Source organism: Amblyomma maculatum, chromosome 2, assembly GCF_055883805.1.
Source record: "Amblyomma maculatum isolate TAMU_Amacu chromosome 2, ASM5588380v1, whole genome shotgun sequence".
Classification (NCBI taxonomy): Eukaryota; Metazoa; Arthropoda; class Arachnida; order Ixodida; family Ixodidae; genus Amblyomma; species Amblyomma maculatum.
In genome coordinates, this window is record NC_139345.1 from 64,170,359 (window position 1) to 64,196,567 (window position 26,209).

Here is a 26,209-nt window from a genome sequence, read left to right on the forward strand (position 1 = left end):
AGTCCAGACAGTTTAGCATCAACAAACGTGCTTAACACAGGAGCTTTAGAGCATACATTAAGTCCGTGTGCAACCTCCAGATCTGCTCACCAGCGAAAGTCAGCCGGGAAGCGGTAAGACACCGACGGTTGAGTCCACGCTGTCGCAACGTGCCACAGAGCATCGCTTCCTCACTTTGTGCGGGCTCATCTTGCGATAAAACGCTAAGCGCAATACAATGCTGCAAAAAGACTTCGAACTACCCGCAACACGAAGGGGACGCAAGCAAAAAAACACTGCTGCAGGGGATATTAAATCTCACCAAACGCCGACAGTGCAGCGACCAGCAAAAACGTCGAAATCTTCCCAAAAGGGACATTTTAAGACTTGCGCACTAAATTACGCTTTCCCTGGCGCACCCAGGCCCGCACCACAGCAGACAAGTAGCAGACAGCGATAAAAAACCGTTTCGTGCTTCGTCAGCTTCGTTATCTCAGTTGCCTTGGTTACCGCTGGCAGCGCCTCCTGACCGATGCAACATCAAGGTGGTGGGGCGATAAGAGTGTTGAAAGATTTAAAAAAAAAAAATTAAGAATGTATTTATAAAATACCTTACCTCATTCACAAGCGAAGTTATCAAAATGCCTATTCTTTTTATGCTGATTGATGCTTTTTAATTTGTAGTAGTATAATTTCTTAGTCTGAGTGGTTGGCCCCCCGGCCGGCGGCTATGCTGCGGTACCGCTGAACCGCTTTTGGGCCCAGCCTTCGCCACCATTCTACTTCCGCCATGGCCAATGCACTAGCTGCGGCACAACAGATATTGCTCCTCGCGTGGCAGCTACTCACGCGAATACGCTTAGGCCGTTTCTGCAGGCACTCCTTCCACCTTCGTGTCGCCGGTCTTCTTTCCGTCGTCCGTGTACACCCCATTGTCCCGTGACGCTCGCAGGCAGCCCCGCGCTGGCCTCCCCGGCGGGGCGAAAGGCCTCGCTCCTTGCTTCCGACGCTCTTATCTACCATCGTCTCTTCGCTGCTAACATCACGCCCCCACGATTAGCTGCTCGCTCATGCGCACTAGCGCTGCCCACGCAAAAACAATACAAATAGAAAAAACGCGCGCGTGGTTTAAAACAGTTCAAGGGGCTGCGGAACCCCACAGACTGCAGAATACATTATTGTATTCTTACACGATTAAAACAAAACGAACATTGAAATGTTACAGCCAATCGCGACAGCATTGTATACAAGAAAATCCGCGTGGGCGTTGCGAGCGGCAAATGCAGGCAGGTGGCCTCTGGCAGGTGGCCGGTGACATGGTCATGTCGTGCTCTGAGTGGTCGATACGTTGAGTGAAATGAACAATGTTGTCCAGCCCGCACCGCCTAAAGCACAACAGGCTACATGTGTTTGTGATACTGGAGGCACAAATAAAATCAGTGACATGTGAGTGGCAAAATGCATGTGCGTAAAAGAGGATCCGCAAGAGGAGCCGGCAAATGAGAGTCGTTGTTGCTCTCTTAACATGCCCTCAAAGGCGGAGTTTAATTGTCCCTCCAATTTTTTACGAGGCTTGTGCAAAGCGAGAATTCATATGCGAGAATTCTTTTGAGAAATTCGCATAGCACTCCCTTTCTCTCTACCACTCACACATAAGCGCCTCTTTTATCCGAGAAGCGGAAATTTCAACTTTTAATCAGGGCCACGCAATCTGGTCTCAAATTATCGCCCAGTGTTCCTCACAAGGGCCGCTCACAAGCTTTTTGAGCATTTACTTTTTACCAATATTGTGCATCACCTTAAGCTTTCCTCATCAATAATAATCAACGGGGGTTTCGTAGGGGATTTTCGTTTTTCACACAGTTAACCGAACTTGTACACGATATTGCTTGTTCTATATGACAATTTCGCTGGTATATCTTCTACATTGAGACTATTCGCTGATTATTCTGTTTTGCACCGAACTGTTACAAATTCTGCTGACCGTGATGCTCTACGATGTGATCTTGACAAAATCGCTGATTGGTTTGACAAACGGGGCATGACAATTAATATCCAGAAAAGTGTCCATATTTGTTTTACTAAAAAAAAAAAAAAGTCGCCTTATAATTTTGTTTATACAGTAAAACCTCGTTACAACAGACACTCAAGGGACCCGAAAAAGACGCTTCTTGTAACCATGGTTCCTCGTAACCAGAAATTCTTACCAACTCGTATGTGCAGCAGTTTAGATTTCCTTAACTAAATTCTGTTCCATATCAGCACGTGTCCTTTTTTGTTGCAATATGTCAGGAACCACTCCTCCTCTTGATTGGGAAGTCAAAATGTCCTTCATGTTTTCAGCCACTGTCATCACATTCCTGCGTGACTGAAAGAACATTGACATTTTGATTTCCTAGTCGAGAGGAGGCACTCCTCGGTTACTGACATATTGCAACAAAAAATGACACTGATATATAGAACGGAATTTAGTTAAGAAAATCCAAACTGCCGCACATATGATTTGGTACGAGTCAGCTGCAGTGTATGAGCGTACCTGGGTTATCTTGGAGACCTGCAAAAGTTGTTCTTAGTAACAGAGTGTCTCTTGTAACCATGTCTCTTTTATGCGATATTGTTAACATGGCAAACATAGGAAAACCAGCCAAACCATTTTCAAGTATCTCTTATAAACGAGTGTCTCTTGTAACCATGTCTCTTATAACGAGATTTTACCGTAGTATTAATTCAGTACATGTGTTGTCTATCACTGATTACAAATATTTGGTGTTTATCTAACTAGTAATCTTTGTTGGCATAGGCACATCATATACATCACTGCGAAAGCATGTCATGATTTAGGGTTCCTACGCAGGAATTTCAAGTGTTTTGCTTTAAAAACTAAAGACTGGGTCGATACCTATTGCCGCCAAATTATATATGAGCAAGAAGGGACCACACATACAAAGTAAAAGAAATAAAATGCAGAACTAAAAATGTTATTTTTTTTTCCTAGAACAATAAATGAAAGGAATAAGCTGCCCCAAGAAGTCGTTTCATCAAAATGTAATGAAATATTTACCGCCCTGCTCAATGTTTTCTTGTGTGAGATTATGCTGTACTATACTTTCTGTTTAATGTTCTTTTTCTTCTTTTTTCCTCCTACCAGCTTGTAGCACTATTCATGTTGTAATCCCTCACTCCCCGCCCCACTGTAATGCCAAAAGGCGCTGTGGGTAATGTCATAAATAAATAAATAAATAAATAAATAAATAAATAAATAAATAAATAAATAAATAAATAAATAAATAAATAAATAAATAAATAAATAAATAAATAAATAAATAAATAACGCGCCTTTTCGTTATCTTTACAATCTCCTCTTCTTCATCCCATGTGCATATACCGTGCATTGCTCCCATCAGTTTACTCGTTGCCAGGTCAACTACGAAAACGCGTACACAGCCCCCGTCTTGCCGGTTAATCTTCAACTCCGAAGATCCCGTCAGCACTCCAAGCTCATTCCTTACTATCGTTTGCAAGGCCGCTGTGGTCCTCTTACAAATGTTACAACGCGCTCATCAGCGGCGCGAAAGGAAAGATCTAGAAGCAAGCGCGGCCGATTACGCGCCCTCGACCACAACGCCACGCTTCCTCCCTCCCGTCGACACGGACGACAGGCCGTCCAGCGACAGACTACCGTGGAAGCCACAAGAACTGCCTGAAATTAACGAGAAAGTATAGTCGCCCATGCCTGCGCCCCACTGCACGTCCCGGCCATACTGTCTTATTGCGAAGCTGCGAGTTGGCACGCACTGACCGCGAGTTCTGGAAGGTTCGAGTACAGGATGGCAAACCCAAGAGGAGGAGCATAGTGTCCTTGAAGCTGCAGTGTTCGCGCTCCCTCTCTGAGTCCCCTTTTTTTCTAGTAAATTCGAGCATATTACTATTTAGGAGCAAGAATCTGTACTGGATGAGGCAACTGCGGCGGTATACTGGCAGGCCTCGGCTTCAAAGAAAGTCGTAATAAGAGAGCTATCAGCTCAAGTGTCGTTTATCGAGCCAGTTCGTGGAGCTGCGCTTCTGTTTAAATCAGCCTTTGTTATGAAAGTATAGGCGCCTCTCAATTTTATATATAGTTTCTGTATTGTCTTCTTGTTACTGTTTACAAAATATTTTCGTTCACTGCTTCGAGTTCGTCGCCCTTCCTATCTCCGTATCAGCTCTCGTCATCCGACAAATCGACGGCATCTCGAAAAGTCGAGGTGCAGGAGAAGCGAAGAAAAAGAACGGATTGAGCCTGACTTTTACTCCGCACATCTGACTCGCACGTGCCGACAGTTCTGCTGCCAGTATTCCTTCGACCACTTCTGCTGCCAGTAGTCCCCCGACCAGTTCTGCAGCCAGTAGTCTTTCGACCAGTTCTGCTGCCAGTAGTTCTCCGACCAGTTCTGCTGCCAGTAGTCCTCTTGTCACTGATTTCTGACCACACCCGTGATGTGCTGGATACACAGTAGGTCATCTCATATCGGATTTGTGTCATTAAACGATGGTTCTTTCTCTTCCCACAGTCATCTTTGTTTTCTGTGCTTTTGAGCCTATTAAGTGGGGATTTTCAGAGATTTTGCGGGTTTCGATAGGCGGCTCCCACATTCCCTGCGGATAATGTTTGCCACTTTTATGTAGCCCCGCCTATATCCTGGGACCAAAACAAAAGCATACCTGAAACATGCGCTTTTCAAAGAAAAATTCTCAAATGAATGCATTGTTCTAACTGCATAGGACAGCAACATAGTAATCAATATCTCCACAAATGATCTCTCGGGGTGATTGTAATTTTTTTTTTTGTTAATTAGCAAAAGCGCACCCTGTAGTTTTCCTATGGCTATCTTAACTACCCAGTGCGAGAGCAGGACGATGCAAGATTTTGTTGCAGCGCAGAAGGTTAGACCATTTCTACCAATATTTATATAGCATCGTCTCACATTCCACAAATGGCTCGCAGTTTAATATGGTATCGCGTAAAGCTGAACATATACACGTTACAATGAACATCTGCCACCTACTAGAAGTAATAAGACCGTTTTCTTCTTCCAAGTCATCCCAATGCTTGGACAGCCCCTCTTCCTCCCCCCCCCCCCCCCCTCCCCCACAGAGAGATCCCCCAAGCTCATGTTGTTATCGGTGATATACATTCGGTGCAAAGACAGCGAGTAATGCCATTTAGGGTATTTCGGTGTGAATAACCAAGCAGATGTCCGACATAGAGGGCAAAGTGTCAAATATATGTAGTTATTCCTTAGTGGACGTGCTCGTTGATGAGTGCGCATAATTCGATGCAGTGGACACACCAACCGCGTCCTTGGCGAGCTCACCGTCCTCAACAATACAGAACCAGCCAAGATGTCGATGAGGTTCTACGCCAGAAGTAAGTATACTAGAATAAGGACATGAAAAGAAAAATATTTTTTACTCCACAGGGAATAGATTTGCTGAGTTTAACTCCTTTTATACCATAGATGGTTTCTATAGCGTCATAATTGCTATAGAAACCATCGAGGCACAAGAAAGGTTGTTTCTCGGCTACACACACACACACACACACACACACACACACACACACACACACACACACACACACACACACACACACACACACACACACACACACACACACACACACACACACACACACACACACACACAAACTTCCAACCCATCCACGGTATCATAGCCAGCAATTAAAGCCAGGAGAAAAACCTGCAGAAGATAAGCGACTCAATTTTGTTTGCAAAACATGTGGAAATTACCGAGGTTTCGTTGGCTACAAGTAAGAAGGTCCATGCTAAGTACAGCTTGCTGCGATATAATTACGCTCACTGATTCGGCGGCACACAGCGTCAAGTGTTGCAGATTCCTCGTTGCAGTGATCAGTACGTACTACATTTTCAGAAAGTTCCTTATACTCACGACGTCACGGATCGCATGCGTTGTCTTCTGTTCGCGCCTTCAAGTTCCAGGTAACATTAAACTAAAAATACGTGTGTTTCGAAAGTCCGACAAAAAAAAAATGACAGCTCGTCACCGTGTGTTGATGGAGGGGGTAGGAGGTAGGAATAAAGGCGAATAACGCTTGACGAAGTTTCCACCCCCTTTACAGCAAGTAAGCTAGTGACATGTGACAGCGTTCCTAGACTCCTAGCGTATCAAATAAATTAAAAAGTCAAATTTGACGTAAACGTTTCAACGAAAAAGCAATTGATTTAGAAACAGAAAAAAAGCATAAAAACAACATCAATAATATAGCAACAAAAACAGTGCTTGTAAAACATTTCTTCCATAATGAAAAGTTTACAAATGCATATTGAATAAACACTAGGAATTGAAAGCTTCACAAAGAAAGAAGTCTATAAGATTAGTTCAGCTCATGTTCTCCATATTTATATTTACATTAGTTTCTAAGGCAGCAATGGAAGTTTAAATGCAACCATTTGACGTCCATAGTTTTTTCTTTCTTTAGGTGGGCGAGTGTAGTTTGCAATGGCTTGGATTTCTACATTTATATAATTGAATGTGGGGTAAGTCCGATATACTGCTTATGCATTTTTTCTTTCCTATTTTATAAGTGCGCAAGGGTCTATAAGCATGAAGTTTAAAAATCTTTAAAAACGTATTTCTGGAAAACGGGTCTTAATTGGAATGTCTCTTTTTCACGCTGTAAACGATTCTGCGAGCCCGATTTTGAAAAACAACTAGTTCTTTCAGACTGAGACTGGAGTTTGTAGCAGTGCCCACACTAGTGGGCAGTAGTTTAAATGCTAGCAAAGCCATGCATGATAAAGTACCTGTTGTACTTTTTGGAGATACAACTTCTGAAACGCGCCAAAAATCATATGGCTGTGGACGCTTTTGAATCAACAGGGGTTATGTGGTCATCCCAAAACATATTTTGTGTGAATATTAACCAAATGACCTAAATGGCCCTGCTAATTCACTCTGTTTATTATAGAACAGTGGTGCGAGTGCACTGCACTTTTTGTCTTTAGGACAAAAAGTATAGCCTTAGATTTTGCAGTATTTGCAGAGATTTTTGCGAGGCTATATTTGTATTTTCTTCAAGAGCGTCGTCGTATTGCCTCTTAACTTGCCCTGGTATCGCCAGATAAAAACAAACTGGTGTCATCAGCATACGCTACGAACCGAGCTCTAGTATCCCCATTCATATCATTAATGTACAGGTTAAATGGTCCCAAAATACTCCCTGGAGGTAACCCGCAGGAGGTCATTCATGAAGTTGACTTATGTTCATTTATTATGGGCATACCTTTTTCTAAACGCTAAGTAAGGTTTAATTCAAAAATAATAATTTCCTCTTCAACTATATAGTTCAGGCTTTGGAAACAAGATGCTATGATTTATGCAATCAAGTGATTTTCTGTAATCTAATAAATATTCATTCTGGTGTAAAAGAGCGAGTGCGGCTGGATGGTAATCATACTGTTTATTTAAAAGCTGCCAACCAGTTTAAAAATCAGTTTTTATAATGCTTTCGAATAGAAACTGGTCAATAGTCATCAAAATTGTTTTTATCGATTTTATTGGATACCACTGCCACGGCCGCTCAGTGGAGGCGTACTTGGAAGTGCGCCTCCATTCAGCGGCCGTGCCACTGCTACTTTAGCTGTCTGCATCTTAGAAGTGCGCGTGCGTGCGTGCGTGCGTGTGTGTGTGTGTGTGTGTGTGTGTGTGTGTGTGTGTGTGTGTGTGTGTGTGTGTGTGTGTGTGTGTGTGTGTGTGTGTGTGTGTGTGTGTGTGTGTGTGTGTGTGTGTGTGTGTGTGTGTGTGTGTGTGTGTGTGTGTGTGTGTGTGTGTGTGTGTGTGTGTGTGTGTGTGTGTGTGTGTGTGTGTGTGTGTGTGTGTGTGTGTGTGTGTGTGTGTGTGTGTGTGTGTGTGTGTGTGTGTGTGTGTGTGTGTGTGTGTGTGTGTGTGTGTGTGTGTGTGTGTGTGTGTGTGTGTGTGTGTGTGTGTGTGTGTGTGTGTGTGTGTGTGTGTGTGTGTGTGTGTGTGTGTGTGTGTGTGTGTGTGTGTGTGTGTGTGTGTGTGTGTGTGTGTGTGTGTGTGTGTGTGTGTGTGTGTGTGTGTGTGTGTGTGTGTGTGTGTGTGTGTGTGTGTGTGTGTGTGTGTGTGTGTGTGTGTGTGTGTGTGTGTGTGTGTGTGTGTGTGTGTGTGTGTGTGTGTGTGTGTGTGTGTGTGTGTGTGTGTGTGTGTGTGTGTGTGTGTGTGTGTGTGTGTGTGTGTGTGTGTGTGTGTGTGTGTGTGTGTGTGTGTGTGTGTGTGTGTGTGTGTGTGTGTGTGTGTGTGTGTGTGTGTGTGTGTGTGTGTGTGTGTGTGTGTGTGTGTGTGTGTGTGTGTGTGTGTGTGTGTGTGTGTGTGTGTGTGTGTGTGTGTGTGTGTGTGTGTGTGTGTGTGTGTGTGTGTGTGTGTGTGTGTGTGTGTGTGTGTGTGTGTGTGTGTGTGTGTGTGTGTGTGTGTGTGTGTGTGTGTGTGTGTGTGTGTGTGTGTGTGTGTGTGTGTGTGTGTGTGTGTGTGTGTGTGTGTGTGTGTGTGTGTGTGTGTGTGTGTGTGTGTGTGTGTGTGTGTGTGTGTGTGTGTGTGTGTGTGTGTGTGTGTGTGTGTGTGTGTGTGTGTGTGTGTGTGTGTGTGTGTGTGTGTGTGTGTGTGTGTGTGTGTGTGTGTGTGTGTGTGTGTGTGTGTGTGTGTGTGTGTGTGTGTGTGTGTGTGTGTGTGTGTGTGTGTGTGTGTGTGTGTGTGTGTGTGTGTGTGTGTGTGTGTGTGTGTGTGTGTGTGTGTGTGTGTGTGTGTGTGTGTGTGTGTGTGTGTGTGTGTGTGTGTGTGTGTGTGTGTGTGTGTGTGTGTGTGTGTGTCCATAGTCCGTGTCTGAACTGACCAAAGACTGTCATGCTGTCCTAACTTCTGTTCGCAGACCCGGAGCAGCGTCCTTTCTGGGTCCTCTACACGGATTACGACAAGTGCGCCATCGTGTACCGCTGCCGCCGTTCCCTCTGGCTTCACACAAGTAAGTGACGCCTGGTAGCCTGTACCTCATTGCAGCTAGTGCTTAATGTTTCCTTTCTCCATGTAATACTTGATGAAGCACACCGCGGCTCCCTGCCGAGTCACTGGTAATGGAAAAGGCATGGCTTTCGTGCATGTTTCTTCGTCAAGAGGGCCGAGACTGTTTCGTGGCGTTCGTACCCATGTGTATGCGCCCTTTCTTGTGTTTTTAAGGCGAAAGCCTTTAATGGTTCATACTGTCGTGGAGAAAATGTGTCCCGCTTTTGCGGCGGCTCTGATTAGTCGAGACAGGCTGACGGCATGAAGGTCTCGACCAATCACAGAGCACCACCACAGTATGCGTGAATGTGTGCCTTATATGGCCATATGCCAATCAATGACCAAATACTTAGTTAATGACTAATTAATTACTAAGTATCAATTATCAATGAATAATGATTAATTACTAATTATCTACTGAATAATGACAAATTAATGACCTAATTATTAATTAATGACTGATCAATCAGTCACTAAATAATTCATTAATGACTAATTATCAATTATTATTTCTCGATTACTAATTAATTGTTGACTATTATAATTATTGCCTCATTATTGACTGGTTAATTATCTAAGCTTAGACGTATCTAGGCGTGGTGTAGACAATGCTTGGCACATTCCAAAACTCGTCCCCACTTGACAGCTCAATGCACTAGCAGAACGTGAAACAGTAGTCGCTCACTTTACTCGCAGTAGCATTCATCACTACATGCGCAACAGTTACGTAGCAGAATGCGGCACTCAGGCTTTCGCCTTTCACTACTTTAGTCGCTAAAGTCCCTCGTAATTTTTTTACTTTCCATTCAGGCAAGCTCCGTCGTTTCCACGGTTTCGTTTCAACGTGGGCACGGCAGCGGTGAGAGCGTTAGGTCCACAGTCTTCCGTGCTCACCGCGGGCACTTACCGACCACAAGAATTACTAAGTTTACCCTTGGAATCTATGTGCTCTGAAATGCCAGCGCCAGCGCTCTGAAATGAGCTTAAAGGAGGACCCATTCTTTCTAAAGCGGTAAAGGCGCATGCAAAGTAGGTTTTCTCGGCTGCTCTTTCCGAGCATGCCCCTGGTGCCACCTATTTCTGTATTCTGATGGTGGCAGCGCTTTGCGAAATGCGAAGGTCATGCACCCCCCGTGTCCCCTCTCATATTGCTTCTAGCTGTAGTGACGTGTGTCTTCCTTTCGACCTTGCCTAAGTCGCGCTACTCTTCTTCAAAAAGATGTAGAGGCCGCGGTGGTGGTTCGATCGTCAATCTCGTTCATGCCGAAAAGTTTAGCACTGGCCTACGACGTACGCATGTACTTCAAAACTCTAAATCATTTCCAGTGCATTGATATTTCCATCCTCGTGAAAGAGCTTTTCAGAACGCACGCTTCGTATTCCCTGCGCTTCGAAGCAATTGCTAATGTCATTTCTAATCTCAAGCATTATTTTAAACAGCACTTGAATTCTTCTACATCTGAAAAAAAAGGGGGGGGGGGGGGGGGCGGGCTCTAGTGTTCGAACACAGGTGGAAAGAGAAATAAAGAGGGAGAAAGAATAAGACTGGTGGCCTGCCTCGCACATCGTTTTATACAAATCTAAAGGGAGAAATCAATTTTTCTCCGCGGGTTCTCGAAAATATGATGACTTCTTATTAAAACCTACTGAGAAATACAATATACGAGAGCGAAGGGGTTTCAGACCCCTCTTAAATGCTGGTGGGGGATTTCAGGCCCCTCCAGACCCTTCAGACTTTAAGCCCTGATTTTAAAGCAAAGGCTTTACCTTCCCCACTGATTGCAAGAACTGCCAGCGGGTTTCATCAGCAGCAGTATGAAGAAATCGGGCGCATTTGGAAAGGCATGCGAAGGGAGTAGTGGCGAGAGTGTAGGAACCTTGTGCGTATTCCTCATCGCATCCATGCGTAACTTGTACACTGTAGCATAAGTGCACATATGGGAAGCTGACCATACAGATTGGCTTGGTCTGCTGGCGGGCGTCTAGATGCAAAAGCGGACCGACGAGTGTGATGTTTTGAAGAAACATACGCCTTCTTAAAGATTCTGTCGGCAACGCGACAGCAATTCAGCTGACGTCCGGTTGGAAGCGTCTCTAGTACGTGACAGGAGTGGTAAGCTCCGATTATTGAGCTTTTTTTTTTGTGTGTGTGAGTGGATTCCAGCGTGTGAGTGCTTACATCCCGCAACCCGTCGTAGCTTGTTTAAGCACGGAAGTGACAACCATGCCGGCTCTGTAGAGTGCACTGTGAATAGGCTCCTGTCGCCTTTGTGGTTCATGATTTTGCATTGCAGTCTTAAAGGGTCCTACTAAAATTGTTTCAGCATTATTTGATTAGAGCAGTACTTCAAAAAAATTACGCCTCAATTACTGCTGTGGCTCCGAATTCTTTATATTGCTGGTTGCGAATCTTTCTGTGCAGTAGGGGGAAAAACAAACGTTTGTTTAGGGATGAAGAGCGTGATTGCAGCAAAGCAGACGGCAATGAACGCCTCCTGGACTTCCAAGGTGCCGCCGGTCAGCCGCACACTCCCACTGCTCCAAGGCCACATTTGGCTGTTTTAAGTGGTCTGCATGCTTTACCCGTCTGCGTCCATCTAATATATGAAGAAAGGTAGCGGTGTCGCCTTACCCGAACCCAACGCGGGAAGACTGGAAGGCGACCCTGCCCGTCTGCTCTGACCTGGAGGCCCAACAGGCCTTGGTCGGGCAAGAGACGCCATTTGGGTCCAGAAATAAGGGCCACCACCTAATGCTTTGAGGGCTGGCCCCTTCTAGGCTTCGTTGGGTTTATGGGGTTTAATGTCCTCATCATCATCATCATCATCATCATCATCAGCCTGATTATACCCACTGCAGGGCGAAGGCCTCTCCCATATTTCTCCACTTAACCCGGTTCTGTGCTAGCTGCATCCACTTGACCCCTGCGAACTTCTTAATCTCATCCGCCCACCTAACTTTCTGCCGCCCCCTGCTACGCTTTCCTTCCCTTGGAATCCAGTTTGTTACCCTCAGCGACCATCGGTTATCCTCTCTTCGCACTACATGTCCTGCCCATGTCCATTTCTTCTTCTTAATTTCCACTAGAATGTCGGTAACTTGAGTTATTTCTCTGACCCACTCTGCACGCTTTCTATCTCTTAATGTTACCCCTACCATTTTTCGTTCCATAGCCCTCTGGGTTGTCCTCAACTTAAGTAGAACTCTCTTGGTTAGCCTCCACGTTTCAACCCCATAGGTGAGTACAGGTAAGATGCAACTGTTGTATACTTTCCTCTTGAGCGATACCGGTAAGCTGCTAGTCATAATCTGCGAGTGCTTGCCAAATGCGCTCCATCCCAATCTTATTCTTCTTGTTATTTCCTTTTCATGGTCCGGATCTGCGGTTACTACCTGTCCTAAGTAGACATATTCACCTACTACTTCCAGTATTTCGCTACCTAATGTAAACTGCTGTTCCTTCCCGAGGCTGTTGAACATTACCTTAGTCTTCTGCATATTGATTTTCAAGCCTACCTTTCTACTTTTTCTGTCTAGGTCATCAATCATTATTTGCAGTTCATCCCCCGAGTTGCTTAACAAGGCAATGTCATCAGCAAATCGCAGATTACTGAGGTATTCTCCATCTACCCTTATCCCTAACTGCTCCCATTCCAAGTCTCTGAATACTTCCTCTAAACAAGCTGTGAATAGTACTGGGGAGATTGTGTCTCCTTGCCTAACACCTTTCTTTATGGGAATTTTGTTACTTTCTTTATGCAGAACTATGGTTGCTGTGCAGCCACTATATATATCTCCCAGCACTTTCACGTACGGCTCGTCTACCCCCTGATTTCGCAATGCCTGCATCACCGCCCAGGTTTCAATGCTTTTTCGTAATCAATGAATGCTATGTATAAGGGCTGGTTATATTCCGAGCATTTTTCGATCACCTGATTGATGGTATGGATATGATCGATAGTAGAGTACCGTTTCCGAAACCCTGCTTGATCCTTTGCTTGATTGCAGTCTAAGGTTGTCCTGATTCTATTAGTGATTACCTTAGTAAATACCTTATACGTAACAGACAGTAAGCTGATTGGTCTGTAATTTTTAAGGTCCTTAGAGTCCCCTTTCTTGTGAACGAGGATAATGTTTGGAGTGCAGCGGAGTGCAGCGGTGGCGTAGCGGTAGAACATCCGCCTCGCATGCAAGAGGACGGGGGCTCAACCCCCGGTGCCGCGCAATTCTCCACCGGATAAAAAAAAATAAATAAATAAAAATAAAAACTCCGCGTGTCGATGGAATTGCATGCACAAGTTTGGGGTGCAACCTGATGCCGGTGAACACCTCCGGCAACGCACTCCCTCACCAGAACAGGAGTTGGCCACCCTGGTGCAGTAATTGGCCACAACCTCCTATGATAAGCTCCATAAAACCCCGGCCCTCAGTCACCAGCGGCTGCGGAACAACTGACCACGGCGGCGGTCAGACCTGTGACGCAGCAGGGGTGCTAAGAAAGCCTGGCTCCGCTGGACAGGCCGCCATTGGAAACTGACCCTGGCAACGTTTAATGCTAGAACCCTAGCTAGTGAAGCTAGTTTAGCAGTGCTGTTAGAGGAACTAGAGGGCATGAAATGGGATGTCATAGGGCGTAGTGAGGTTAGGAGGCCGAATGAGGCATATACTGAAGGATGGGCATGTACTGTGTTATCGAGGTTTACCGGAGAGGCGACAACTAGGAGTAGGTTTCCATGTCAATAAGTATATAGCGGGTAATATAGATGAATTCTATAGTATTAATGAGAGGGTTGCAGGCATCGTAATTAGGCTTAATAAGCGGTATAAACTGAAGGTTGTACAGGCCTATGCACCTACATGTAGTTATGATGACCAGGCAGTTGAAAGCTTCTATGAAGATGTAGAATTGGCGATGCGAAAAGTAAAAACGCAGTATACTGTACTAATAGGCGACTTCAATGCCAAGGTAGGGAAAAAACAGGCAGGAGACAAGGCAGTAGGTGACTATGGCATTGGTTCTAGGAATAGCAGGGGGGAGTTACTAGTTGAGTTTGCAGAGCGCAATAACTTACGAATCATGAATACCTTCTTCAGCAAACGGAAGAACCGGAAATGGACATGGAGAAGTCCTAACGGAGAGACTAAAAATGAAATCGACTTCATAATGTGTTCAACCCCCGCCATTGTGCAGGATGTAGAGGTAATCGGGAAAATGCGATGCAGTGACCACAGGATGGTGAGGTCCCGAATTAGCCTAAATCTGAAGAAGGAACGCAATAGATTAGTAAGAAAGAAACCCATCAACGAATTAGCTGTGAGGGGGAGGGCAGAAGAGTTCAGGATCTCGCTACAGAATAGGTATTCAGCTCTAACTGAGGATGGCGACATTACCCTAGAGGCAAGGAACAATAATTTCAGAAATATCATTACTGAGTGCGCGGTAGCGGTAGGCGGTAGGATAGTTAGAGAGGATACCGGTAAGCTGTCTAAGGAGACGAAAGATTTGATTAAGAAACGCCAGAGTATGAAAGCTTCCAATCCAACAGACCAGATCGAATTGGCCGAGATATCAAAGCTAATCAATAAGCGCAAGGTAGCCGATATAAGGAAGTATAACATGGACAAAATTGAGCATGCTGTAAAAAACGGGGGAAGCCTTAAAGCGGTAAAGAAGAAATTGGGCATAGGCAAAAACCAGATGTATGCGATAAGGGACAAGGCGGGCAACGTCATCACTAATATAGACAAGATAGTCAAAGTAGCCGAGGAGTTCTATACAGATCTCTACAGTAGCCAAAGTAGTCAGGACCGTAATGAGATTGGCGGTAGGGAAAAACAGTCAGACGTTCCACCAGTGACGAAGGACGAGGTCAAGAAAGCACTAGAAACTATGAAAAGGGGGAAATCAGCTGGAGAGGATCAGATAACTACAGATTTGCTGAAGGACGGGGGGGATATCGTGCTAGAAAAACTGGCCACCCTGTATACGCAGTGCCTGGTGTCATCGACGGTACCGGAACCATGGAAGAACGGTTTAATGTCCTAAAACGACTCAAGCTATAGGAGATTAGAAGACGGCTCAGGGAATTTCGACCACCTGGGGCTCTTACAACGAGCGTTGTACGGGCGCCTTGCTTTGTTTCCCTCCATCAAAAAGCGGCCGCTGCAAGCGGGATTCGATCCAGCCTCCTTGGGCACAGCAGTCGAGAACCCTACCCACTGCACCACCGCGGCATCCGCTCATGCCTAGCGCATCCGTCGAAATGCAGCCACCGCGGCGGGTCGACCTATTTTCTTTCCAGCTTACTTAGTTTGCTTTGTTATTATACTCTCCAGAAAGTTAGGTCAATATGAATACGCGGTAGCGTTAAGAGCTCCGTGTAGAAAAAAAAAAAACAGTGTTGGCGTGGTCGTTCGCCGTTGAAACGCGAAAATCGGCGAGAAAGCAAAAAAAAATGACAATTGCTCCGAAGAATTGAAATCCGGCCCTTCAGATTGCAATACGAGCACGCAATCAATACACCACAGAAGATTTTTTTTTTTTTTTCAGCATGGTATTTATTACATGCTTTTAAAATCAGCGTAGAGCTATATACGTTATTTACAAAGTAATCAGCCTGTAGGCGAAAAGTCCAGTTTAAACATACAACACAACACCACACAACTAGAATACGACTTAGCACGACTTCACTAAAACGGTGGCAAGGAAAGACAACACATCAACAATGGCAACCAGTCCGGTTCATAGTTACTATCTTCGTAAGCGTCTCTAAGCTGGTGTCGCATCTGGCCGAAATGAGTAGCGGGGGAGACTAGCATTCCGATCCAACATACGCGTTTTCCACAGGCTGTGCAGTCCAAGGAGGACTTTTTGCACTCAAAAATCACAATATTTACACAGGAACCGTCAGCCGTATTTCACTGACGTACCAAGGTTTAAATTATTTTAAAGATTTCAAAATTTCAATGTGCGGGAACCAGTCAGGAGCTGGATCCACACGTTTTATAAGTTCACAATATCTTGCAACACAAATTTCCTTAAAGTAGTCTCTAACTGGTGGTGCGTCAAGATATACATGACGCGAGGCCTAACGCCATAACATTAAGGTCATGTGGAATACCGTCCTCGTTTTCAATCGAGAGATACCCGATTCCGTGAGGGTCAAGCGGAAAACCTTTTTTAAGAGTCCTTTGGAGGGTGTCCCGGCAGAAAACTGCGTCCCAGCATTCCAAGAAAGCATGTTCTAAGGTTTCGTCTTTTTTTACCTAACAAGCAGCCGACTCCCCATGGGACAATAATTCCTTTCTCTTGCGACCACATTTTAACCGGCGAAGTCCCGCTAAGTAGTCTAAAAAAGAAAGTTTTGGCTGCAGGAGTAATGTCCATTTCTGACTCATTTAAGGACATCTTGACCAGGCACTGCACCATACATGGTCCTAGGGAAAAATAGATTTAGCTTACCGTGATCCGCGATCCGCCACCGTGACTCTCTACCGCGCGTGGGCTCAAGCTGATTGGTCCCGACGCGGCAGGTCTGTGTGCCGACATCCAGTATGTGGCACCATCTATCGGTGTTAAGGGGTGTCTGGGCATGCGCAGTGGAACGCGCGGTGGCGGATCACGGTAGCGGATCGCGGATCATGGTAAGCTAAAACTCTCTAATGAGTCACATATAGTTCTGCAAGGTTTCTTCCGTGTCACGTGATTAAGATAATCCGATAAAAAACTTGTATAAAAGTTAAAAGCTTAAAACTTTTTTCAAATACCCAAGGATACTTTTACGAATACTTTTTGAAGCGAAAGCTTTTCTAGACTCGTGGAACGAAATCCCATGCACGAGACCTGTGCTCGAGGTCTGTGGGCGAGATCTGTCATATTCGGCGAAATGTGTTCATCGGAAAAAGGCCCTAGGTAAATTTAAGCTGAACGGAATATTAATAATTGGTTTACAGGAAAGGAAAAGCGCAGTTATGTCGCACTTTTTTCTCTGGATACCTGAACCGCGCACACTTTACTCCGTAACCGCAAGTAAGGAAAAGAAAGGAGGTGGGATTGAAAGCACGAAGAGAGAAGGGGTGCCGCTTTAAGGAAAACTTTAGTTCCACCAAAATGGAGCCCTTCATCTCCCGCTCCCGGCACGCAGGTCGGGGGGCGGGTGAGGTGAGGTTACAAGAAATTTTCATGGCCTCAGCCGCCAGGCGGGTCGCGTACCGCTGAACGGTGAGTCTCCGCTCCGCAGCCAAACCTCCCGGGCTTCTCTACTGTCAATATTAATGTCGGCGCCTAGGGAGTCGGCGCATTCCCATATTATATGATCTAGAGTGCCTTTTTGGCCGCAATTTTTACATTTAAAATCTTCTTCCTCCCCGGTCTGTGTTAAGAAAACCCAGACCGGGCAGATGTAGTTACCAGCTTGTAATCGACTCCAGATGCGTACTTCATTGTTAGTGAGAGACCGATCTGGGTGAGGGTAGACATTTCGATCTAGTTTATGAGATTCGGTGATCTCAATGTATGTGATAGCGCAATCTTTAATTCCCTAATATTCGGGCTGTTCTACCGCTGCCCGGTGGTAGAGATCTCGGGCCAGCAGGTGCACAGCTTCGTTGCCAGGGGCAGACTCGTGTGCTGGTATCCGTGATGGATATGGTTTTAGTAATGGGATTTGTGAGACGAATATTTTTGGCCTCCTCTGAGATCCGCCCTTTTCCAAGATTCCAGACAGCCGTTTTGCTGTCGCTGATTATAGTTTTAGCATGTGTGCCAGTGCATGCGAGCACTATTGTGACCTCTTCAGCTGTGATAACGTCACGGGTGCGTGTTGAGGCCGCAATTTTGCGTGCACCTTCTCCATTTACTATGCTGCCGAAACGACATGCTCCGTGTCGTCCGCATGGTGCGTCTGCATAAGCAACTTCCTCGACTGCTTTGTGTTTCATTCTTTTAGCGATTGTTTTGGTTCTGTGTTCTCTGCGTTTTTTTGTTTGGGTGCATGTAATTTCGACTACCTAGGGATCCTTAAGGTTACATCAGAGAGAGGTGGCTGCTCCTGACTGACTACGTGGGGCTGGAAATGCCGTCACCAGGAGATTCACGCATAGTACGAAGCTGACCCCGCCGGGCGTTCGATCCAGGCGTCCATGCGACGCCTTTCATTTGGAGCTTCCTCGAAAGCCGCACCACAGAGCAGTACAGCAGGCATCAGCGGCGTTTGAAATTGATTGACCATTGAATTGATACTTAATCAGCAGTAATCGGATGATATCGGAACATATGATTTAAGACATTTTCAAGATAATTTCATAATTTACGACTAATAACAAAATAGTTAAGCAGATGCCCATAGGAACCCATGCACTTGGAGGTCATCGTAACTATCACTATACCATACTAACCGGACTAACTAGTACTCAGAAAGTGCAAGTCATGATTAACTATCGGTAACCAATAGTAATGGTTAGACGTTTCGAGACGTCCATAGCCGTCACGTGGTGACTTCGTCGGCCGTGACGTCATGACTGGTCATAACGTCACCAGGAGATTCTTCCGACCAGGCTTGAGCACGCAGGATGTGACGCTCCGACTAAAAAACGACATAATAGACTCACGATCTAGGCACGCCAAAGTAATCTTGGGGCTGGACTTAACGAAAGCCTTCGACAACGACAGGCATGAGGCGATTCTCAGTGGTCTCCAGGAGATCGGAGTGGGATCCAGAACATATAACTACATAAGAGACTTCTTAACAGACAGAACAGCCTGTATTAAATTTCAAGACATTGAGTCTCCCACATTGCAGCTAGGAAGCAGGGGCACACCGCAGGGATCGGTTCTCTCCCCATTCCTCTTCAACGTGACAATGAGGGGTCTCCCAAAAGCGCTGAGCAACATTGAGGGCATGGAGGAAGGAAAAACTAGGAGGGAGCATGAGGTCACGCGGCCAACCTTTACAAGCCAAGTGCCGATGAAGCCGCTCCCTCCCCCTTTTTTCGCTCTCCTAGTTAGACCCTATGTTTCGATGTCGGAGCGTTTTAGTGCGCACGTCTGCCATGGCGCGGGTAGCGCGGGCGCGCGGCTGTCTGCTGTGTGGGCTGCTGGGCGCCGATTTGCACATGCGCGCGGTAGTAGATATCATCGCACGCTATAACGTGGTCTAACACGTAGGGGCCGACCCGCCCCCTTTTATTTTTTACGACTAGGCTTCATGGATATTGCCGCGCGCTCCCTCCTAATTTTTCCTTCCTCCACGATTGAGGGGCTCAAACTTAGCATGTACGCGGACATCAATCTCTGGATAAACCAAGGGAGTGATGCGAGCATAGCGAGACGACTGCAGGCAGCGGCAGACACAGTAGTGGACTACGCGGCTAGTAGGGGGCTTTCGTGCTCACCGCAGAAATCAAACTACTAGTCTAGCACAGCCCAATGTCGTTGAGGTGCAAGCAAATCGGAGAATTCGATATCAAAGTGGAAGGAATGTCCGTACCAAAGGTTGATCAAATACGAATCCTAGGGCTATACATTCAAGAGAATGGATACAACGATGGAATACAAAAGAGACTCGAAGGCTACGCCACACAAGTCCTAGGCATATTCAGGAGAATACCATTAAAGGGCGGCTTAAAAAAATGGGCTTGATCAGACTTATGCAAGCATATGTCATAAGCCGCATAGGCTACTCTACGCCGTATTTAAACCTTAGAGCATAGGAAAAAAGAAAATTAGAAGCACTCTTTAGACGATGTATAAAGAGGGCCCTGGGCCTACCAATGAGTGCATCCACAGAGATGCTGCTCGCTATGGGGGTACACAATACGTGGAAAGAAATTGCAGAAGCAGTCAGAGTGTCGCAACTCGAAAGGCTAAGCCAGACAACAACAGGAAGAGCCATTTTAAACATGGTATGCCTGCAGACAAACAGAGAGATGCAACAAAAGTCGAGCATCCCACAGATATACCGCGATAAGCTAACCATCTCCCCTCTTCCTCGACACATGCACCCCATATACAACGAGGAAAGGAGGCAAAAGAGAGCAGAAGCACTCAAAAAGCGCTTCGAGCCACTGGACAGCAAGACAGTTGCATACGTTGATGCGGCGAGTAGGAAGTCAAGTGCGGCAGTAGCCTCGGTAGTCGACGGCCGAGGCGCCCCAGTATCGGCAGCCACTATAGGAAGCCGCAACTCGGAAACAGCTGAAGAAGTTGCTATAGCGCTTGCTTGAGTAGAAACGGAAGCAAAATTCATAATTAGTGGCAATAAAACAGATTTACAATTACGCAAAGTGATCGCACCAGAAGCGGTGCGAATCCTGATCGGAAAACGGCTGAATAGAAAAATCAGCTTAATATCTCCAGCGCACGCGTCTGTCCCTGGTAACGAGGCGGCACATGAGTTAGCCGATCTCTACTTCCGGGTAACTGTGTAGCCGCCTGATTGCCAGAACATGGACGAACGTCTATTAAATTAAGCAGAAATAGTAAAAAATTATACACAAAGCAGAAAACTGGTGCCACCACCAGATAAACGTCTGAACAACAAAGAGGCGACCGCATGGCGGCGTCTACAGGCAGGGAATTACATCCATCCGGTCTGGGCCTATCACGTCCAGAAAAGATGAGCGACATGACGATAAATGCAATGTCGGAATAGAGGGACCCTCAACCACGTAATTTGGGAATGCGCTAGCTCCCCAGGGGTTAAGACAAAAATACTTAGTAGAGAAGCCTGGGAAACCCTTCTGCGGAGCAAGGACCCAACTCTTCAGAAGCAAGCCATCCGGCTGGCGGAAGAGGCCGCAAGGAATCAAGACCTCCTTGCCTGCCTCTAATCGCGGAGGTCCCGGCCCCCGTCCCCTAGGCTTGCGTGCCGGTGGAGGGGAGTAGGGGGCCTCCATTCTGGTGGAAATAAAAGTTGTTCACACAGCCGGGGTGGCGCAGTGGTAAGACGCCCGACTACTGTGCCGGAGTTCCCGGGTTCGAACCGGACCTCGGCGGCTGCGTTTCGATGGAGGCGAAACGAAGAGGCGTCCGTGTGCTGTGCGCTGTCAGCGCACGTTAAAGATCCCCAGGCGGTCGAAATTACTCCATAGCCCTCCACTACGGCTCCCCTTTCTCTCCTTCCACTTTCACTCCCACCTTCCTCCCTTCCCTTACGGCGCGGTTCAGGTGTCCACAGAGCAAGTGTGACAGATACTGCGCCTTTCCCTTCCTGTGAACCAACTTTTAACTTTTTTCACACACATACACACCAAGCTTACCCCACCGGGCTTTCGATCCAGGCGTCCGTGCGGCGACTTTCATTTGGAATTTCCTCGAACGCCGCACCACAGAGCATATATAGAAATAGACGTCGCACAGCAGGCATCAGCGGCGTCTAAAATTAGTTGACATCAAAGAAAATACGCAGTATATGGAGCCAAAGCTACGGGGACGAGGCTTTCCCGACTGTGTTACTATAAAACACACTTTTAGATAGGGAGGCGGGACATCTTTAAACGTGTCACTCCGCCATGTAGTTCGACCGCGCGGCTTTCAGTCTGTATAGACGCTGCAGATAATTTCCTTCGTTTGCTTCGACAGCCAGCGCGTCTCTTGAACGTGACTCGAATCTTGTCTGGTGAAAACTCTTCCAACCCTTGCGGAGTGGACGAACAAGAACAACAGGAACGACCCGGGCAGACGGCTGTCGTCATCTTGTCTGCATAGTAGGGGCATAGCTATGGTAGGGGCGTCTCGAAAACCCGCAACAGACTTCAGACGAGAAAACCCGATGGAACCAAGAAAAGTGTTTTAGGCATAACAGCTTCATTTCGCGAAATCGGTTCCGTGATAAACAATATACCGTAAATAACTAGCGCTATGACTTCAATTTGTTTTTGCAGAAATTGACCATGTAACTATATTCAGCTGCGTAGAAAGATGATGCGTTTCGGCTCCGTAGCTTTGGCTTTATTAAAATGTCGCAGTTTCGAGTAAGAGCCAATGCTTGTTCAGCTTTAACAGTTTTCTTGGCTCCCACTAAGCAGCAACATGATCCTTTACGTCGCTGATGGCTTGTGAAGATGAAGTCGCGACTAATCAACACCGCGCACGACGTACGCAGTCAAAAACAGACACGAGTTACGAACTCTTTACGAACGCGCTACGAACGCGCGCAAATATGGGCGGAGAAAAGCGGCAGACGCATCCCAGACCTTTTCAAAATTGGCCAAAGGGCGCTACCATATTGGAGACTGGGCTGTGTTCATAACACAGGAAAAAGCTGCGGATTCTCCTCCCACACCTGATTCTCAGCCCAGTCAAACCGGTTTCTCCAAGGGTCGTGAAAAAGAGTAAAATGCAAGGGCCTGCTATTGGATCTGTAGCTGAGCCACCTCCGCTGCCTCGTGCGAACAGGATAGAAAGTAGAGAAGAAAAAGAAGCGGGAGAGAAAGGCGCCGCAACAGCCGTCATCTACCACCAAATCGGTGGCGGGTGCAATGACGGCCTGCAACAGATAAAAAATTGGTGGCAGGCTAGCCCACGCCGCAAGCGGCGTTGACCTACCAGTCCCAGCCCTATCAAGGCCAGGAACAGCCACCTTCCCCCTCCCCCCTCGAGTGGCGCTGCTTGCGTTTTGCGAGACTGTCGACAGGTCGCGCAGCCATTGACACGAACGCTGCGTTAAACTCCCGCTATAATAGCTGGTACTGCAGTATAAGCCTGATCAACAATAAGCTGAATAGTTCCGTAATGGTATAACATTCTAGAGCATCACCTGCGAAATTTCTGGAGGCACTATATTCGTGTGCGGAGTGAGCTGGCGCGTTTCAGCTCCGTAGCTTCCACCACTTTGCCACAGAAAGTTATCCCCGAGTATGTCAATCACAAACGGTCTCGCATAGAGATTTAGCTTACCGTGATTCGCCATCGGCCGCTGTGACCCTCTACCGTGCGTGGGCGGGGTGTGCAAGCTGATTGGTCCCGACGCGGTAGGTATAGACCTTTTCACGACCCTTGGAGAAACCGGTTTGACTGGGCTGAGAACCAGGTGTGGGGGGAGAATCCGCAGCTTTTTCCTGTGTTATGGGCACAGCCCAGTCTCCAATATGGCAGCGCCCTGTGGCCAATTTTGAAAAGGTCTTATGTGCCGATGTCCAGTATGTGGCACCATTTATCGGTGTCAAGGAGATCTGGACATGCGCAGTGGAACACGCGGTGTAGCGGAGCGCGGATCACGGTAAACTAAAACTAAAGAGGTTTAGCTTACCGTGATCCGCGATCAGCTACCGTGATCCGCCACCGTGCTTTCCACTGCGCATGTCCAGATCCCTTTGACGCCGATAGATGGCGCCACATACTTGATGTCGGCACATAGACCTGCCGCGTCGGGACCAATCAGCTTGTGCGCCCCACCCTCGCGCGGTAGAGGGTCACGGTGGCGGATCACGGTAAGCTAAATCTCTCTACTCTCTGATGCCTAAGCAGCCGCGGCGGAGGCTTCCGCCGTGAGGCATTTTAGTGGGCCAAATCGCCCCCTGAATTTTTTTTCGGCCACAGACATCTTGAGTTACCAAAAACATCTACAAGGCTTCGCTTGACGCTATTCTAGAAGACATCATCAACAAGATGTCTGGGAGCTGTCTTTTGAAGGATTTTTATGTCTGCCTACGCAAGGCAGTAAAAGGCAGCTTATACGCAAGATGCTTTAGACTTCTGCTTCAGAAGTTTACAAGGCTTCCTTACAAGACATTTAAGGGTCACGCATACGTCTGCAATATGTGGCACTGTTCTGCATGCTATAAATATCGATTGTCCCAGGTTTGTTCTGGCGATTTTTCAGCTCGCAAAATGTTGTACCCAAGGTGCGGCGCTTTTGAATTAAGCATGCAATCTACACTGTTTCCAGCATGCAGGCACCAAGCAATGCAGTTTAAGCCATGAGTATCTGTGCAGAATGTACAGAGGTCGCTGACACCTTCCTTTCTGCCTCGGTTGGTACAGCCCATAGCCACACCAGTATTCAGCCTCACTGGGTGCAGTGTCGGTTGAAAGACTCTAAGTGTTCACCACGGCAAAGTCAGCTAGCGATGTAGCCATGTGGGATAAAAGCCAGGAAAATGACAGCAACAATTCGCACAGAGGAACGATTTGCTGCGCCGGTGCTAATATGGAACGCATTGCCAGCAATGCACCCTCCGCCATTCCGAACTTCGCGCGCCTTATAGCTATCATGGTAAACTGACTGATGTGCAGTATACTTAGATTTCTGCAAGATGTCTTATAGAAAAAAATGTAGTGCATTAGCTGAGCTACAAGATCGCTACGAGACATATCAAGACATCTGGCAACATCCTGCATATCATGTTAAAGCTTATAACATCTCATAGATTGGTTAACTGGGTTGGTTGCGTCAGATAGTTCACAAGTACTTGCAATGCACTTGTAGCTGAAGTTTGGAATGACGGGCTAGACATCTTAAAAGCTAGTGTTCTCTTTGCAGCGTGTGGGAGTGTGAAACGGCACTGCCAACCTTGTGGCTAGCTTTCCATTAATTAAGAACAAGCAAAGCGGACAAGGATTCAGGGGAAGCAGCAGTGCATTTGCCAATATTTTGACAAGAGGACTTATAAGCAGCACCCAGACGAAATGTTCAAAAGTTGAAGGAAAGGTCGAATTGTTGGCTAGCGCAGCGAGGCTACCCATGAACCCTCATTCTGATCGTTCAAGAATTTCATTTCCATACCATTTCTCTTCCGTGTACTTTACGAATTAGAGGGAAGATGAAGCGGTTTCAAATTGCATGAAATTTGACGGTTGGAAAGAAGGGGTATTGTTAATCATACCTGTCATTTTTTTTTTTTTCAATTCTATTGATAAGAACAGAAATCGCTTGTTAAAAACGCGCCGCGGTCACGCCCTCGTCGCTGCCGGAAGCGGCGGAGGCGGGGCGTTGAAAATGCGGAACGAGCGGTTGTGACGTCAACAGCGGCGTTTGCTTGGAGGGCAGTCCCACTGGAGCTCGTTTTCTTTTAAAAACAGCCGTTTGCGCTCCATTCTGCCTTTGTTTTTAGGATGTCTTGTTCAGCGGACAAAAAACTATAAAATGCCGCGCATAACTCATTTTTCGCGGAATACGTTTCATATTCCCTTTAAGGATAACAGTGAATTGAAGGATGTACAGGCTAACAGTCCTGTTCTGAACTCATCTATAAAGTAAGGCAATAAGCAATGAAATAACTGCGACTTGCTGTGCATTTAAGCAAATCACTCAAGGCTTTCCCCAAGAATTTAAATTACGACGCTGGTGTTCAAAATTTCTGGGGGGGGGGGGGGGGGGGGGGCAATAAAGAGTAGCGGAGAAGCGTCTTTTTGGTAGTCACCAGCGATTTAAAGCGCTCATGAAGATGGTAAAAGCATTGTATGCACCTCAAAGCCATTTCTGCTCGCTCTTCCTCCAGTTGAAATAAAACCTCACATACCTAATTCCTCACATACCTAATTAGCAACAACCTATTATATGCAGTGTACGTCTGGATCCTCTGCCGAAATCACACAGTGACAGAGCCTTACCTCGCCAATTTGCGTGGCTATGTTCAGCAGTGGACCGCATTCCTGCTCGCTTGTTCAGCAAAACGCCCTGCAAGTAGCTCCGGCCGACCCCTGGTCCGCCTACCGATCACCGAAAGGCTCCTACAAGGGCATTGTCAACAGCAATTCCTCTAACAACGCCAGGCTCCTCCTCCGTTTGGAGAGTTGGCGAATAAAGAGACAACACAGCAGCTGGGAAAACTTTGCAACTTTTTCATTGATAATGATTCACTGTACAAATGATAAAACCATTACGAACACGAACAACATAATATCTTGAGCAGACAACTTGGCAAGAAGACGCTAAAAAATCCCGAACAAAGGGTGCAGCGACGCGCTCTTTGAACGGCGACCATGTGTGGTCCAGGCGGTGCCATTCGCACGCAGCGTCCCGGAAAGGTCACGAAACAACGGCAGGGGGGTGAAAGAATGGGCAGCCGTTATGTCAACAAACGCCAACAGACAAGACAACGCGCGCCAGCCACTCGCTACGAAATGGGCGAGGACCTCAAGAACCAAAGGCCGAGAGAAAAAAAGTGACGAAAAAAAAACAGAACTTTTTACAAG

At 46.6% G+C, this 26,209-nt stretch overlaps 1 protein-coding gene across 1 annotated transcript in view; it reads left to right on the forward strand.

Annotated features, from left to right (window-relative positions):
• The window catches only part of LOC146198819 (apolipoprotein D-like), a 49,402-nt gene that overhangs the window by 4,351 nt on the left and 18,842 nt on the right, over positions 1 to 26,209 (forward strand). Inside the window, exons 3-4 of the mRNA XM_084591983.1 lie at positions 5,301 to 5,386; positions 8,942 to 9,034. Coding sequence (XP_084448109.1) covers positions 5,301 to 5,386; positions 8,942 to 9,034 — 179 coding nt within the window. The remainder of the gene's footprint in view (positions 1 to 5,300; positions 5,387 to 8,941; positions 9,035 to 26,209) is intronic.